The sequence below is a fragment of the Diceros bicornis genome, chromosome 18, assembly GCF_020826845.1.
Source record: "Diceros bicornis minor isolate mBicDic1 chromosome 18, mDicBic1.mat.cur, whole genome shotgun sequence".
NCBI lineage: Eukaryota > Metazoa > Chordata > Mammalia > Perissodactyla > Rhinocerotidae > Diceros > Diceros bicornis.
Genome location: NC_080757.1, coordinates 38,254,538 through 38,271,819, shown reverse-complemented (window position 1 = coordinate 38,271,819; position 17,282 = coordinate 38,254,538). Strand labels below are relative to the sequence as shown.

The window sequence follows — 17,282 nt, the reverse complement described above, 5'->3', positions numbered from 1 at the left end:
GCTTGATGATTGGTGTAGGTCCGTGCGTGGGGAACCTGCGAACCCAGGCCCCCGAAGCAGAGCATGCCAAACTTAACCACTACGCCACCTGGTTGGCCCCTCATCTTTTTTTTTAATTGTGGTAAAATGCATATAACATAAAATTTACCATATTATCCATTTTTAAGTGTACGATTCATTGGTGCATATTCACATTATTGAGCAACCATTGTCATTATCCATCTTCAGAACTCTTTTTATCTTGCAAAACCAAAACTCTGTACCCATTAAATAATAACTCCCCATTTTCTTCATCCCTCAGTCCCTGGCAACCATATTTCTACTTTACTATGACTGACTACTCTTGGTACCTCATCTAAGTGGAATCACAATATTTTGTCATTTTATGACTGGCTTATTTCACTTACTATAATGTCCTCAAGGTTCATCCATGTTGTAGCATATATCAGAATTTCCTTCCTTTTTAAGGCTGAATAATAATCTCTTGTATGTATACACCACATTTTGATTATCCATTTATCTGTCAGTGGACACTTGGGTTGCTTCTACCTTTTAGCTATTGTGAATAATGCTGCTTTGAACATGGGAGTACAAACATCCTTTGAGACCCTCTTTCAGTTCTTTTGGGTCTACACCCGAAAGTAGACTTGCTGGATCATATGATAATTCTATTTTTAATTTTTTGAGGAATCATCATACTGTTTTCTGCAGCAGTTGCACCATTTTACATTCCCACCAACAGTACACAAGGGTTCCAAATTCTCCACATCCTTGCTAACACGTGTTATTTTCTTTTTTTGATAGTAGCCATCCTAATAGGTATGAAGTGGTTTTGATTTGTATTTCTCTAATTAGTGATATTGAGCATCTTTTCATGTGCTTATTGTATACCTTGGGAGAAATGTCTATTTGAGTCCCTTGCCCTTTTTGTTTTGCTGAGGAAGATTCACCCTGAGCTAACATCTGCTGCCAATCTTCCTCTTTTTTTGTATGTGAGCCACCACCGCAGCATGGCCACTGACAGATGAGTGGTGTAGGTCCATGCCCAGGAACTGAACCCAGGCTGCCGAAGCGGAGCGCACCAAACTTAACCACTAGGCTGCTGGAGCTGGCCCCCCTTGCCCATTTTGTAAATGGGTTGTTTGTTTTTTTGTTGTTGAGTGTAGGAGTTCTTCATATATTCTGGATATTAACCCCTTATTAGGTATATTATGCAGATATTTTCTCCCATTCTGTAGGTTGCCTTTTCACTCTGTTGATCGTGTCTTTTGATGCACAAAAGTTTTAATTTTGATGAAGTCCACTTTGTCTGTTTTTTCTTTTGTTTCCTGTGCTTTTGGATTAATATCCAAGGAATCATTGCCAAATACAATGTCATGAAACTTTTCTCTTACATTTTCTTTTAGGAGTTTTATAGTGTTAGTTCTCACATTTAGGTCTTTGATCCATTTTGAGTTAATTTTTGTATATGGTATAAAGAGTCCAATGTCATTCATTTGCATATGGATGTCCAGTTTTCCCAATACTATTTTTTGAAAAGACTGCCCTTTCCCCATTGAATGGTCTTGGCACACTTGTTGAAAATCATTTAACCGTATGTGCAAGAGTTTATTTCTGAGCTCTCTATTCTATTCCACTAGTCTGTATGTCTGGCTTTATGCCAGTACCACACTTTTTTTTTTAATTACTGTAGCTTTGTAATCAGGAAATGTGAGACTTCTAACTTTGTTCTTCTTTTTTCAAGATTGTTTTGGCTATTCTGGGTCTTTGAAATTCCATATGAATTTTAGGATGGATTTTTAAATTTCTGGAAAAAACACTGCTGAGCTTTTGAGAGGGATTGCTGAATCCATAGATCTTTTTGGATAAGGTAGACATCTTAACAATATTAAGTCTTCTAATCCATGAACAAGGTATGTCTTCCATTTATTTGTATCTTCTTTAACTTCTTTCACCAGTGTTTTGTGGTTTTTAGTGTACAAGTCTTTCTCCTCCTTGGTTAAATTTGTTCCTAAGTGTTTTATTGTAAATGGAGCGGTTTTGTTAATTTCCTTTTGAGATTGTTCATTGTTGGTGTATAGAAATGCAGATGGTTTTTGTATGTTGATTTTGTCTCCTACAACTTTACCGAATTTATTAGTTCTATCAGTTTTTTTGCGGAACCCTTAGGGTTTTCTACATGTAAGATCATTTCATCTGTGAACAGAGATGATTTTACTTCTTCCTTTCCAATTTGGATGCCTTTTATTTCTTTTTCTTGCCTAATTACTCTGGCTAGAACTTATAGTACTACTATGTTGAATAGAAGTGGCAAAAGCAGACATCCTTGTCTTGTTCCTTGCTGTAGGGGAAAAGCTTTCAGTCTTTCACTAAGCAAGATCATCTTGATCCGATTGAATATGGTCTTTTTTTTTTTTTCCAATTTGCTGTTATTCTTGGTTTGTAGCTCTGTCAGTGGTCTTTACTAAGGTTTTCCCTTTTTTTCTGGGCCCTGATATCCAATTTTTAGTTCCCTGCCATTATAAAATTGCTGAAATCCAAGAGTCAGCAAATGTCTTGAGGGGAAATTGAATGAAGAATATTAGACTTATCTGTTATTCCACTTTTCTGAGATCTTGGCCATTTGAATCCTGACTGCTTCGGTAGTCGTAAATTCCAATTTTTGCCTCTCCAGCCCGGTGAGACTGCTGCAAGATTTATGATTCTGCTTTCTTCATTGACCTCTTTGTTCGTTTAGAAGTCAGCAAATGCAGCAAGGGAATAAAGAGCCTATGATATAGAGCTGATCTTTGTGTAATTCCCATTCGAACACTTAAAAGAATTTTTTAAATTCAGTTTTTATAGTTATTCTGATACCTCAGCTAAGCTGTCATAGCCAGAAGCAGAAGTCTAGATGCATCACTTTAAAATGTGAAATACATTGTGATATCTGTAGCAAAAGATGATATTTCATTCAACTGTTGGTAGGTACAGAGGTTACTTGCCTTAATCCAGATACAGATTACCATTAGCAAGTATTAAGATGATTATTTAATGATATGAAAATTGTTATTAAAGTTTAAAATACTTTTGTAAACTTTGCACAGAAATAATTTTTAGAATGTGGACAATTATAAAACACTATTAGGTTATCTTTTTTTTTTTTAATTTTATTTATTTTTTATTCCCCCAAAGCCCCAGTAGATAGTTGTATGTCATAGCTGCACGTCCTTCTAGTTGCTGTATGTGGGACACGGCCTCAGCATGGCCAGAGAAGCAGTGCATAAGTGCGCTCCTGGGATCTGAACCCGGGCCGCCAGCGGCGGAGCGCGCACACTTAATCGCTAAGCCGTGGGGCCAGCCCATATTAGGTTATCTTCATCACATGGTATTTAATATATTATTTTGCTTATCTTTTAAAATTACAAGAGACACATGCTTGTTGTAGTAAAATCAAACATGGTAGAATGTAAGATGTGCCAGTCCTCTTCTTCCCTGCCTTAGTTATACCACCTACCCCTCCAGGCCCAGAAGTAACCACTGTTAATAATCTGATGTAAATTCTTTTATACATGGAAGGTTTTTTCTTTTAGTTACAGAAGTGAGATTATAATATACATAATGTTTTACAACTTGCTTTTTTTAACCTAATTTGGAGTACATTTTTAAGGCAATTTATGTAGACCTGTTTCACAAAGGCCTAGTATTCCTTTGTATAGATGTATCATTTTATAAAGCCATTTCTTCATGTTGCACATTTTAGTTATCTCTCCCCTTTTTGGCTATTTTAAACAGTGCAAAGGACATCTTTTGTGCACCAGTGAGAGTATATCTGTAAATTGTGTCAAAAGTAAGAGTACTGTGTTAAAATTTTAACAGATGTCAAATTATCTGTTCTAGATACAGATTATCAAATATCCCTCCTAAAAAGTTGCATCATTTTACATTCCCATCAAAAGTATAATGATGTTTATTTCTTTATACTGCCACTACACTGGGTGTTGTTATCAATTTATACTGCCATTACACTGGATGTTATTCTCGATCTTTCTATTCTTTTCTAATCTGAGAAATGAAAAATATATTGTTTTTATTTGAACCTTTTGTTATCAGGGTTGAATATCTTTTCATATACTTATTGGCCTTTTAATTTTTTTGGTAACATTTATGCATTTGTAAATTTTTTTTGCCCATTTTTGTATTGTTTTGAACATACATTTTGTATATTGTAGCTATACCCTTTGTTATTTATATTGCAAATATTTCATTAGGTCTGTCTTTTCTGTTTTAACTTTGTTATGGTATCCTGCCATGCTAGTCAAATCTGTCAGTTGATTGAATTTTTAAAATTAGCTTACTACCGTGATCCTAATCTTCAGCTTACTGAAAAGATATTTTGATTTTGCATTTTGAGTTTGAATTCTCTTTTGTGGTGTCTTTCTAGACTTTCATATTTTATTTACTGTTTCTTGACTTGATTCAATCTGTGGTGTTACGGGTCTGCAAATTAGAATTCCTGATTAACGTTTCTGTGACCATTTGGTCCCTGAGTAATCTTGGGACTTATTCCAGAAATGTTAGTACTTGCCTTAAAATAATCCTATTGATTTATACTAAGTCTGTATTGAGTATGAGTCATCTACTCTTCTACCATCTCTCCCTTAGAAAGATGAAAGTGAAACCATTTCAGATAGAAACTGAAACTTGCTCATCTCTTTAGTCCAGATATATTAACAGTTGATCCATATTAGGTGTAAGCAAACTTGCCAGTAGTTTAGATTTCTGAAATTGTGGCAACTACCCATCAAGAAGCTATTTAGCTTTATTATGAAAGTCAGCATCAGTTTCTCGTTATAATTGCGCCATTTTTACGGATCCCATCTTGAGATGCTTTGACAACTATAAACAATTCAGTGACAGTTTTGGAGACTAGGTTTCTTTTCTCCTTATACTTTCTTATTTCTCATTTTAATGGAACTTTACTCTGAAGGTATATATACTTTTCCATTTAAGTACTGGTTCCCAAATCAACATTATGTGGCTGATTTATAAACAATTAACATTTTGGTTTATTTAAGTCTTGTTGATGAATACACAAATAATGTTACTTATGTAAATATCATAATTATGCGGGAAGCAATTCGATTATTATGGAACTTCAAGTAATATTGTGCAGGAAGTCCTCTTCTATCTCCCAGATTCTGCCTCTCAACTCACATTTCAGATAAGTTTGCTTGCCTTACTATATTAAAGGAAGTTTGCTATTTGTTTGAAACCTTCCCCTCCCCCCATATCAAGGTTTTTTTTCTTTCTCCTTAAGTGGTCATTTGTGTAGTCATTCAAGGAGTTTTTATTAAATGCTTAGGTTTAAGTGATAGTTTGGTAACTGTGAAAGCATGTCTGAAGTATTCTTTATTTGCAAGAAACTTAAAACCAATTGCAAAGACAATAGAGACAAACAGAAGACATTTTTCATATTTATATATATGTAAATTTTTTTTTTTTTGAGGAAGATTGGCCCTGTGCTAACATCTATTGCCAATCTTCCTCTTTTTCTTTTTTTCTTCCCCAAAGCCCCAGTACATAGTTGTGTATCATAGTTGTAGCTCTTCTGTGTGGGCCACCACCTCAGCATGGTCTGATGAGCCATGAGTAGGTCCGCACCCAGGATCCAAACCAGCGAACCCTGGGCCACCGAAGCCGGACGTGCAAACTTAACCGCTATGCCACTGGTCAGGCCCCAGAAGACATTTTTCAAAAAGGAAGAATTTATATAATGTTAACATTAAGATAAAACCTTAAGTTTCTAATTCCCGATCTTGTTGGGATTTCTAAGTTTATTTGTGGGCTGTGTGCTGCTTTCTGTGCAGGATAAATAAGTAAGTACTGTTAGCTCAAACTGGAGTCAGAGTGAATAAATCCTTGCTCTGGAAGGAACAAATGATACTGTTAGCCAGCTCTTCTATTCTTTTTTAGTACAAGTCAGAGATAAAGAACATGAAGTCTGCAGTTGTACACACTTGCATTCTTTCACTTTCACTTTCACTGGTTTTGAATGATAGGGAAAGATTCTGATAAGCAATGTTCAAGTCTCCATATGGCTAAGTATAAATATAAAGTATATGAGTTTATAATAGTTTTAAATTTTGTCTTATTTGTATTTGGTAAGTTTTTAAACATTATTTAAACAGCTTTGAGGTACTATAGATTGCTTTAGTGACTGTTGTTTTAAGAATTTAGATGACTTATCATTTGATCATAGAAGGTACATTTGTCTTCCTAAGTTAGGTTCCCTAACCTTCAGACCAGGTTAGGTGCCCAATCAAGTGTATCATTTTTCGTAGTAATGATAATGTTTAATAGTAATGATAAAAATAATGAAGAATTCGGTATTTACTGTATGCCAGTCACTAAGTGCATCCCGAATTCCTATAGACTTGTGAATAACCCTAGAAACAGAGAAGCTGTATAATTTACTCTAGGTCAAAAAGCTGGTAACTGATTCAGACCCAGGCAGTGTGGCTTCTAGAATCCATGCACTCAATCACCACAGTCTACTGCCTGTGATTAATTTAACCGCATTGTATTGTAATTATTTGTTTGTATCTATACTACTTATTAGAATCTGAGTTCCTTAAGGACTAGGAGCCATGATTCATTCTTTTTCACCTGTGGTTTTCCATGGTATCTCACATATAGTAAGTGTTCAGTAGATACTTGTTGAGTGAACTGAAGCAAAAATCTAGAGAAATGGAGTAAGTCTGTCCTATTTTTTAGGCCTGAATTTCTTCATGTGCTTGTTCTGTTGATTTTTATGGGTAACAAACAAAATTACATTACATTTGGGATTATTTTGTCATGAGCTTTAATTTGTGTTTTACTTCCCTTTGAAGAATACAATCAAGATATTTATTACTTGTAAAGATTCTGTACAGTGTTTTAAATATTAAGAAAATGGAGAGCAAAAAAATTATAAATCATATAATTTTTAGATTAAATGGAGGGCAGGCCCCGTGGCTTAGCGGTTAAGTGCGCGCACTCCGCTGCTGGTGGCCCGGGTTCGGATCCTGGGCGTGCACCGACGCACCGCTTGTCCGGCCGTGCTGAGGCCATGTCCCACATACAGCAACTAGAAGGATGTGCAGTTATGACATACAACTATCTACTGGGGCTTTGGGGGAAAAAAATAAATAAATAAAATTAGATTAAATGGAGAGGAAAAACTGATTACATAATAATGTTGTATTATATGTTCTTGTTTTTTTTCCTGGTTTTATTGAGGTAGAATTAACAAATAAAAGTTGTATACATTTAAGGTATACAAGTTAATGTTTTGATATACATATACCTTGTGAAATAATCATCACAAGCTAATTAACATACCCATCACTTCACATAGTTATCATTTTCTTTGTTTTTTTCCTTCTTTTTGTGTGTGGTGAGAACACTTAAGATCTACCTACTTAGCAAATTTCAAGTGTACAATACAGTATTGTTAATATAGTCACATTGCTGTACATTCAATCTCCAGAACTTATTCTTCATCTTGCATAACTGAAACTTTGTACCCTTTGGCCAATATCTCCTCATTTCCCTCTCCTGCTAATTCCTAGCAACTACCATTCTACTCTCTGCTTCTGTGAGTTTGACTATTTTATTTTATTTATTTATTTTTTTTAGTGAGGAACATTACCCCTGAGCTAACATCTGTTGCAATCCTCCTCTTTTTTTTGCTGAGGAAGAGTGGCCCTGGGCTAACATCCTGCTCATCTTCCTCTACTTTATATGTGGGACGCCTGCCACAGCATGGCTTAATGAGTGGTGCTTAGGTCCGCGCCCGGGATCCGGGCCTGCAAACCCTGGAGCCACCAGGGTGGTGTGTGCGAACTTAACCGCTGCACCACTGGGCCAGCCCCCAGTTTGACTGTTTTAGATTCCATATATAAGTGGTTCACATAGCATTTTTCTTTCTGTGTCTGGCTTATTTCACTTAGCATAATGTCCTCCAGGTTCATCCACGTTGTCACAAATGGCAAGATTTCCTTCTTTTTTTAAGGCTGAATAATATTCTATTGTGTATACACACACACATACCAGAAGTGAGATTGCTGGATTATAAAGTGGTTCTGTTTTTAATTTTTCAAAGAACCTTCATACTGTTTTCCGTAATGGCTATACCAGTTTATATTCTCACCACCATATACAGGAGTTGCCTTTTCTCTACATCCTCACCACCACTTGTTTATTATCTTTTGTCTTTTTGATAATGTATATGGTGTTCTTAAGTGCTAAGCCAGAAGAGTTAGTTCTCCAAATCAGTGCTTCTTAAGTTTTTTTCTGAAGACATTAATAGAAAATGATAATATTCTCTTGGTACACTTGAAAGAAGCGGCTCACACAAGTAGGGGGTGTCAACGGTCTCTCATTGGCCAAGCCCTATCTGACTGACCTAAGGGCCAAGGAAATCCGTATCTTGGCAAACCTGTAATTCATATTTGAAACTGCCACAGAACGCTGTTTGGGGATCCCTGCTGTAAATAGTTTCAAATTATTAGAATTACAGGATCTTAGCTACCAGATCCCTTATAATAAAATATCATTTTATTTATATATTTTATATTTACTATAAATAGTAATTTTATATATTTATATATTTTATTTATTTCTGCCTTCTTTTTTTCTCCTTAATCCTCAGATCTTTGTCAATTTTATTAGTCTTTTCAAAGAACCAACTTTTGATTTTGAAATCCTCAATTGAATGTTTATTTTCTGTTTTCAACCTTAACTTCTGCTCGTATCTTTATTATTTTCTTTTACTTTCTTTGGGTTTATTTTGTGGGGTTTTTTTTAAGCCTCTTGAGCTGGATACTTGGCTTATATTGCTTTTCTAGTATATTATTTTTAAAGCTATAAATTTTTCTCCTAAAAATGTAGTGCTTTTAGCTGCATCCCACACTTTTTTGGTCTGTTTGTTTTGGGGAAAATTCTCCAGGTAATGACTGTGGCTGTTGTTGCTGCTGCTGCTCCTCCTCCTCCTCTTCTTTCTTTCTTTTTTATAGCTTTATTAAGATATATGTGGGCCGGCCCCGGGGCTTAGCGGTTAAGTGCACGCGCTCCGCTGCTGGCGGCCCGGGTTCGGATCCCGGGCGTGCACCGACGCACCGCTTCTCCGGCCATGCTGAGGCTGCGTCCCACATACAGCAACTAGAAGGATGTGCAACTATGATGTACAACTATCTACTGGGGCTTTGGGGGGAAAATAAATAAATAAATAAATACATAAATAAATACATAAATAAATAAGATATATGCAATATTGACATATGGTAAACTGCACATATTAAAATGTATAATTTGATACATTTTGACCTAGGAATACAACCAGGATAATGAACATATCCATCGCCCCCAAAACATTTCCTCATGCCCTTTTGTAATTCATTCCTTCCCTTCTCCCCCATCCCCAGGCAACCCTTGGTCTCGCTTCTGCTTTTTTTTTTTCCTTTTTTTTTTTTGCTTGAGGAAGATTGTCTCTGAGCTAACATCTGTGCCAATCTTCCTCTATTTTGTTTGTGGGATGCCTCCACAGCATGACTTGATGAGCAGTGCGTATGTCTGCACCTGGGATCCAAACCCGTGAACCCTGGGCTGCCAAAGTGGAGCACACAAACTTAACCACTACACCACCGGGCTGGCCCCTGCTTCTACATTTTTTGATATATAGTATTTTTATCATTCAGGTTAAAATATTTTCTGATTTTTGACCCATGGAATGTTTAGATGTACCTGGAGATTTTGTAGTTTAATTGTACTATGGTAAGGAAACATACTACAGTCATGTGTTGCTTAATGATGAGGATATGTTCTGAGAAATGCATCGTTAGGCGATTTCATCGTTGTGTGAACATTGTAGAGTGTACTTACACAAACCTAGATGGTATAGCCTACTACACACCTAGGCTGTGTGGTACTAATCTTACGAGACCACCACTGTTGTATATGCGGTCTGTCATTGACTGAAACATCATAGTGCAGTGCATGACTGTATATGATTTTAGTCCTTTGGATGTTAAGACTTGCTTTATGGCCCAAGATATAGTCAGTTTTTAAAATGCTTGTGTGTGCTTGAAAAGAGTGTGATTCTTTTGGATCTAATGTTTTATATATCTCTTACTAAGTGAAGTTTGTTTATTAATTTTTGTTTAAATCTTCATTTTTACTGATTTTTCCCCCTTTTATGAATTATTGGTTAATGTTTGCATGTCATATTTTGTCTCATTCTTGACCATCACCCTTTCTGCATCCTTATTTTAGGTATATTTCATGAAAACAGCTCATTGTATGTTTTTTTTCTTTTTAGTTCCAATCTGAAAATCTTTGTCTTTTAAATAAAGCATTTAATTCATTTACATTTAAGGTAATTACTGTTATTTGGTTTTAAATCTACCATTTTCTTATGTGCTTTCTCATGTTCTCTTTTTTTGTATGTGAGGAAGATCAGCCCTGAGCTAACATCCATGCCAATCCTCCTCTTTTTTGCTGAGGAAGACTGGCCCTGGGCTGACATCCATGCCCATCTTCCTCCACTTTATATGGGACACCACCACAGCATGGCCTGACAAGCAGTACATCGGTGTGCACCCGGGATCTGAACCTGGGCTGCCAACAGCGGAGCGTGCGCACTTAACAGCTACGCCACGGGGCCGGCTCCCCTCTCGTGTTCTCTTAATTAGAAAATTTCCTTAAAATTTATTTTGTTTTATTTATTTGTTGTTGTTGTTTTTTTGATGTGTGTCAGTACCCCAGGAATTACAGTGTCCATCCCTGACTTTAAAAAATCCAGTGTTAATTGATCATTTTACGCTTCTCCTGGACAATACAAGGATCTTAGAGCACTTAGTCTCCATTTATCTCTCTCTGACTTACATGCTATTGTTGTGGTGTAGTTTAATTTTCTTATATAGGTATTTTTATTTATTTTAAAGTCATAAGATGTTGTTATTGTGTTACATAGTATAATGTTCATTTAGCTTTACCCAAATTTTTGCTGTTTTTGTTTTTCTTCATTCCAGCAATCCTCCTAGAATTGTTTTGTTTGAAGAATACTCTTTATAATGTTTAGTATGGGTTTGTTGATGGCAAAGTCACTGTTTTTGTTTCTTTGAGCATATTTTTACCTTATTTTTTTCACCTTCATTTTAAATTCCTCCTTTATTGAAGTATAATTTATGTACAATAAGGTGTATTTTTAGTGTCCATTTTGCATTTCAGTGAGTTTTGACAGATGTGTATACCATGTTATAATGTTCATTTTTGAAGATTAATTTTGCTGGCTATAAAATTCTAGCTTGGCAGTTATTTCCTTTCAGATGTTGACTATTTTATTCTGCTGTCATCTTCATTCCATCATTGCTCTTAAGAAGATGGCTCTCAGATTGTTGTTTCTTTAACAGTAGACCTGGCCCCAACCACTGCACCGCATCTATTCTATGCTCTATGTCTTTGGTTTTCTGCAGTTTAACCATACTATGCCTAGTTGGATTTCTTTTCTTCTCTTTTCTTTTTTTGTGAGGAAGATAGGCCCTGAGCTAACATCTGTGCCCATCTTCCTCCATTTTGTATGTGGGATGCTGCCACAGCATGGCTTGATGAGTGGTGCATAGGTCTGCACCTGGGATTTGAACCTGCGAACCCCAGGCCGCCGAAGCAGAGTGCATGAACTTAACCACTACGCCACCAGGCTGGCACCCTAGTTGGATTTCTTTTTATTAGCCTGCTTGGGATTTGAAGGGCTTGGTGAATCCTTGGTTTAATATCCTTTTTTTTTTTTTTTTTTTTGCTGAGAAAGATTCGCCCTGAGCTAACATCTGTTGCCAATCTTCCTCTTTAGCTTGAGGAAGATTCTCCCTGAGCTAATACCTGTGCCAATATTCCTCTGTTTTGTATGTGGGTTGTCACCACAGCATGGCCGCCGATGTGTGGTGTAGGTCTGCACCCAGGAACTGAGCCTGGGCCGCTGAAGTGGAGCGTGCAGAACTTAACCACTATGGTTTTAGAATGGTCTTAGTCATTATGTCTTCAGATACTGCTTCTGCTCCATTCTGTCCTCTCATCTCCCCTACTGGGATTCCAGTTAAATGCATGTTCAGCCTTCTAACAGTATTCTTCGTCTTTCTTACCCTTCCCGGTGTTTTTTATCCTTTTGTCCTTATGTGCTTTGTTTTGGATCTTTTATTCTGCCTTATCTTCCAACTCACTAATTCTTTCTTGAGCTATATCTAATCTGATTTTAAGATTGTCCGTTGAAGATCTGTTTTGTTTCATTTTTTGTTATCGTATATTTTAGTTCTATAATTCATTTTTACAAGTGTGCAAGATTTTTGGTTTGGTTTGGTTTGTTTTTTTTTTTTAGCTTCTCATTCCCTGCCAAATTTTTCAAGCTTGGCTTTTATCATCTTGAACATAGTAAGAAGGTATATGAATATATCTACTAATATTTAGGGGCTCCTGTTTTATTTTATTGCCCATTGTTTTAGCTGTTTTCATTCAATTTTTCTTGTCCTCTAATGTGCCAGAGTTTATTTGATTATTGGACATTGAATTAGGAAAGTTGTGTGGTCGAAATAAGATGATGTTTTCTTCATCTAGAGAGGATTTTTCTTTATTTCTTCTGGGGGTCACTAGTACTCAGGGATAATCTTTTTCCAATACCAGGGCTTCAGATTTTCTGAAGTCTTACTACATTCCATGTGTGGACTAGTTTTCTTCGTATTCACCTTTACTATGAAGTTGTTACTTTTTGAGTTCCAAGTCCAAAGCAAGAGGTGGTTTATTAAGGCCCCCAGTCTTGATGAGCCCTGGATTCCAACTTTTGTCCCTGGGGCCTACCAGACTCAGCCTCCAAGGAATGTCTGCCAGATCAACAAATAACTCCAGAACAAACGTGGCTTGGTATGCAAATCCATGTCTCTGTGTTACTCTAGTATTTGTGCTGCTGATGAGTCATTTTAACTAAATACCCAACAGCCATTTATTAAAATAGGCATACTTTAGAAGGAATTTCTTTGTTGTCTTGGACCTGATTTATATTTGGCAAATGGCTAATTCTCTTTAGACACTCTAATGGGCTAGACCATCACTACATTATATAAATATTAAATCCATCTCAAAATATGGAACTGTCAATATAGGTGCTGCTTGAACTGTAACTGTGCATATACCTGGATGGCTCTTCTGCCTCAGGGTGAGAAGGAGGTCCTCCTGGAGCCTTGTAAAGTAAGAAGTATCTCTGAGCTCTTAATTCCATGTTCTCTGTAGGCTGCCTTGGAATTCCTCCAGAATGGTGTGTTTTCTTTCCCATTGCAAAACTATTTGGGGCTTTATGAAGAAGCTAAGTATGTTTCAAGTAGATTTTGGATATAAGTTCTCTGTCATATATATATAAATATTTTCTCCTTGTCTGTGGTTTGCCTATCCATTTTCTTAACAATGTCTTTTGATAATCACAGACTTTAAATATTAATGAAATCTTGAACTATCAAATTTTTTCTTTTATGGTTAGTGCTTTTTTGGTCCTCTCTAAGAAATATTTGCCTACCTCAAGCCAACTTAGCTTTTCATTCTGAATATTTTGGGACTCCATTAGAGGCTTTGATCTCACTGATTACTCTGGCTGCTTTGTGAAGAGTAGACTATAAGGCAGCAAGAGTGGAAACAGACCAGTTAAGAGGGTATTGTAGTGGTCTAGGAGAGAAATAATGGCACAATGGACTGAGGTTCTAGTGGTCGAGGCATTGAAGTCTGAGATTAAAGGTATAGGCTATTGAATTTGCTTATTGGATGTGTGGTATGAGAGACAGACAGACATGGAGGGAGGCAGTTAGGATGATTCCATATTTTTGGCTTGAACCACTGGATCAGTGGTGTTGCCCTTTACAGAATATCCAAAACTACAATTGACCAAATTTGTTTCAAACTCTAGTGTATGTTTGCCAAGTAGATTGCCAAATAGTGTGTTGTTCAATATAAAGTAATTGGAAGAGTTTCCCATTCTACAAGAGCCTTTTTAAGAATTGTAATATATGGCTGTTCTAAGAGAGAATTTTGGAGGAAATTTTGCTCTTTTTTGTACACGTGTAATATAGTCGATACGTACATTTGGAAGCATTATGCTGTAGAATGGAATCTAGCAATACGATACTTGATTGTTTCAATTGTAAAAACAAGTTGCGGGGCCGGCCTGGTGGTGTAGCAGTTAGGTTTGCATGCTCTGCTTCGGCAGCCTGGGCTTCGCACGTTCAGATCCTGGGTGTAGACCAATGCACTGCTTGTCAAGCCATGCTGTGGCGGCCTCCCATATAAAGTAGAGGAAGGTGGGCACGGATGTTAGCCCAGGGCCAATCTTCCTCAGCAAAAAGAGGAGGACTGGCAACAGATTTTAGCTCAGGGCAGATCTTCCTCACCAAAAAAAAAAAAAAAAAAAAAAAAAAAGTTGGCTTTAGTGTACCTTAATGGAGATGGTCTTTGATCATAGTACCTCAGAGCTACCATAATGCTGTTTTATAAATCTTAGTCAGAAAGGTACATTCTTAAGTATTGAGGTGATTCTTGGCTTCCCTATAGGCTAAGTATGTTTATATTCCTGGGAATCAGGTTAGAGCAAATATTGAGTTTTTGCCAGCAAAAGTCATTGTTTCATTGGAGATTTCATCAGTATTGTATATATGCAAAATCTTGAGTTTCTGTTCAAATTTAGGAACTAGCTTATGATAGTAGAAAGAATTTTGGGGATACAAATAGGAAGAGAACTGAGTTCTAGTCCAGCTATGTGACTTTAGGCAAATCATTGCATTTATATACCTCATTTTCTGTCTTTCTTTTTTTTTTGGGTGAGGAAGATTAGCCCTGAGCTAACACCCATTGTCAATCCTCCTCTTTTTGCTGAGGAAGATTGGCCCTGGGCTAACATCTGTGCCCATCTTCCTCTACTTTATATGTGGGACACTTGCCACAGCATGGCTTAATAAGCGTAGCGTAGGTCTGCACCTAGGATCCATATCCGTCAACCTTGGGCCACCAGAGCGGAGTGTGCGAACTTAACCTCAGCGCCACCAGGCTGGCCCCATATACCTCGTTTTCTTTGTGAAGAATAAATGAAGAATGAAGTAAAATGAAGAATAATTGATTAAAGTTCTTTTAAAGTCTGAAATTATAGTTTCTTATTGGTTTTGTAAAGATTTTGGCCTTATAAAGACATGTCTGAACCATAATGATATTAGAAACATTGGAAATTCAATTTTTGGGTGATTCATTTAAAAGAAGAATGAATTGTGGGCATCTTGCCTGGCTCATAGAATGTTATTAAATCTGAATCACTGTTACCCATATCGAGCTTAAGCCTGTTAGTGATAAGGCTACTACCTCTCTCTCCTTGATAAGTTTTGTTGAGATATAATTCACATACCATACAATCCATTCATTTAAAGTGTACAATTGAGTTGTTTTTAATATATTCACATAGTTGTGCAGCCAACATCAGTATAAATTTTAGAACATTTTCATCCTGCAAAAACAAAGTATTCACGAGCAGTTACTTCCCATTTCCCCTCAACCTCCCAGCCCTAAGCAACCATTAATCTACTTTCTGTCTCTAGAGATTTGCTTACTCTGGACATTTCTTATAAATATGTGGCTTTTTTGTGTCTGGTTCTTTTCACTTAGCATAATGTTTTCAAGGTTTATCCATATTGTAGCATGTATCAGCAGTTCATTTCTTTTTGTTGTCAAATAATATTCCATTGTATACCACGTTTTATCCATTCATCAACTGATGGACATTTAAGTTGTTTCCACTTTTTGGTTATTATGAATAATGCTGCTGTGAACATTTGTGTATAAATTTTTGTGTGGACATATGTTTTCATTTCTTTTGGATATTTACCTAGGAGTGGGATTGTTGGATCATATGGTAACGCTATATTTAATCTTTTGAGGAACTGCCAGACTGTTTTCCCAAGTGGCTGTACCATTTTACATTCTTGCTAGCAATGTATGAGGGTTCCAATTTCTCTGCATCCTCCCTTACACTTATTATTATCTCTCTTTTTGATTATAGTCATCTTAGTGGGTGTGAAGTGGTATCTCACTGTGGTTTTGATTTGCGTTCCCCTGATGGTTGATGATGAGCATCTTTTCATGTGCTTATTAAGGCTACCTCTTTGACTTTTCATTTTGGGTGGAGATGTGATGTGGTTGGAAGTTGGTCTACTTAGTTCTTTCCCTCAAGTGTCAACTAAGCATTCTAAAGTATCAGTCAAATAAGCAGTCTCTTCTCACTCCTAGTAGAGAGGAGGAAGTCAAGGCCTTAATTTAGTCCACACACCTGTTTTCACCTTCTTTATTTCTGTAAAATGTAACAACAAAGAATTTTACTGGAAGTAAGTTTGATGTATATCTTAGTTGGAATTGTTAACCTATCTTTGGGTGGGGACAGAACTTTCATTGATATATCTTTAACACTGAAATCTTGGCCATTTGCTCAGTCTTTCAGATGTTCACGAGGAAGACTGCAACATAGAAAGCAGTGTCATAGTCACACAAAGATGAGAATGAAGCAGGGCTGGGAATCTGGTAGAAAACCTTTTCACATTTATAGTAGCCCTGTTTTCTTTGTATCATAAAAGTTTTGTGAATTAATATAGGATGTGTAATTGTTTTTAAGGAGCATATTTAACTTAGATCATGTAGCCTAAAATAGGTTAATTTGAAATGACACTTTTGTTAATAGAAACTTAATTTATTGAATTAAGAATATTTAGTTTTAGGGCCGGCCCCATGGCTTAGCGGTTAAGTGTGCGCGCTCTGCTGCTGGCGGCCCGGGTTCGGATCCCAGGCGTGCACGGACGCACCGCTTCTCCGGCCGTGCTGAGGCCGCGTCCCACATGCAGCAACTAGAAGGATGTGCAGCTATGACATACATATCTACTATGTACTGGGGCTTTGGGGGGAAATAAATAAATAAATCTTTTAAAAAATTTAAAAAATAAAAGAATATTTAGTTTTAGTAGGAATTTTGCTCTTGAAAATGTTAATTGCTGCGCTCTGGATTTGGTCTTATCAGTCCAGTCAGGTTTGTGAAATAATGTTTTTTTTTTCCATTCCAGAAATACATGCTACAGGATTTAACTATCAGAATGAAGACGAAAAAGTCACCTTGTCTTTTCCTAGTACTCTCCAAACAGGTAATACACATGGCTATGTAAAATTCCTTGATGGGGGCCGGCCCGGTGGCACAAGCGGTTAAG

General features: G+C 36.7%; 1 protein-coding gene across 1 annotated transcript in view; it reads left to right on the top strand.

Annotated features, from left to right (window-relative positions):
- Positions 1-17,282, top strand: part of NPEPPS (aminopeptidase puromycin sensitive) — an 83,609-nt gene that overhangs the window by 23,845 nt on the left and 42,482 nt on the right. The window contains exon 3 of the mRNA XM_058560798.1: positions 17,142-17,219. Within this exon, the coding sequence (XP_058416781.1) occupies positions 17,142-17,219 (78 nt within the window). The remainder of the gene's footprint in view (positions 1-17,141; positions 17,220-17,282) is intronic.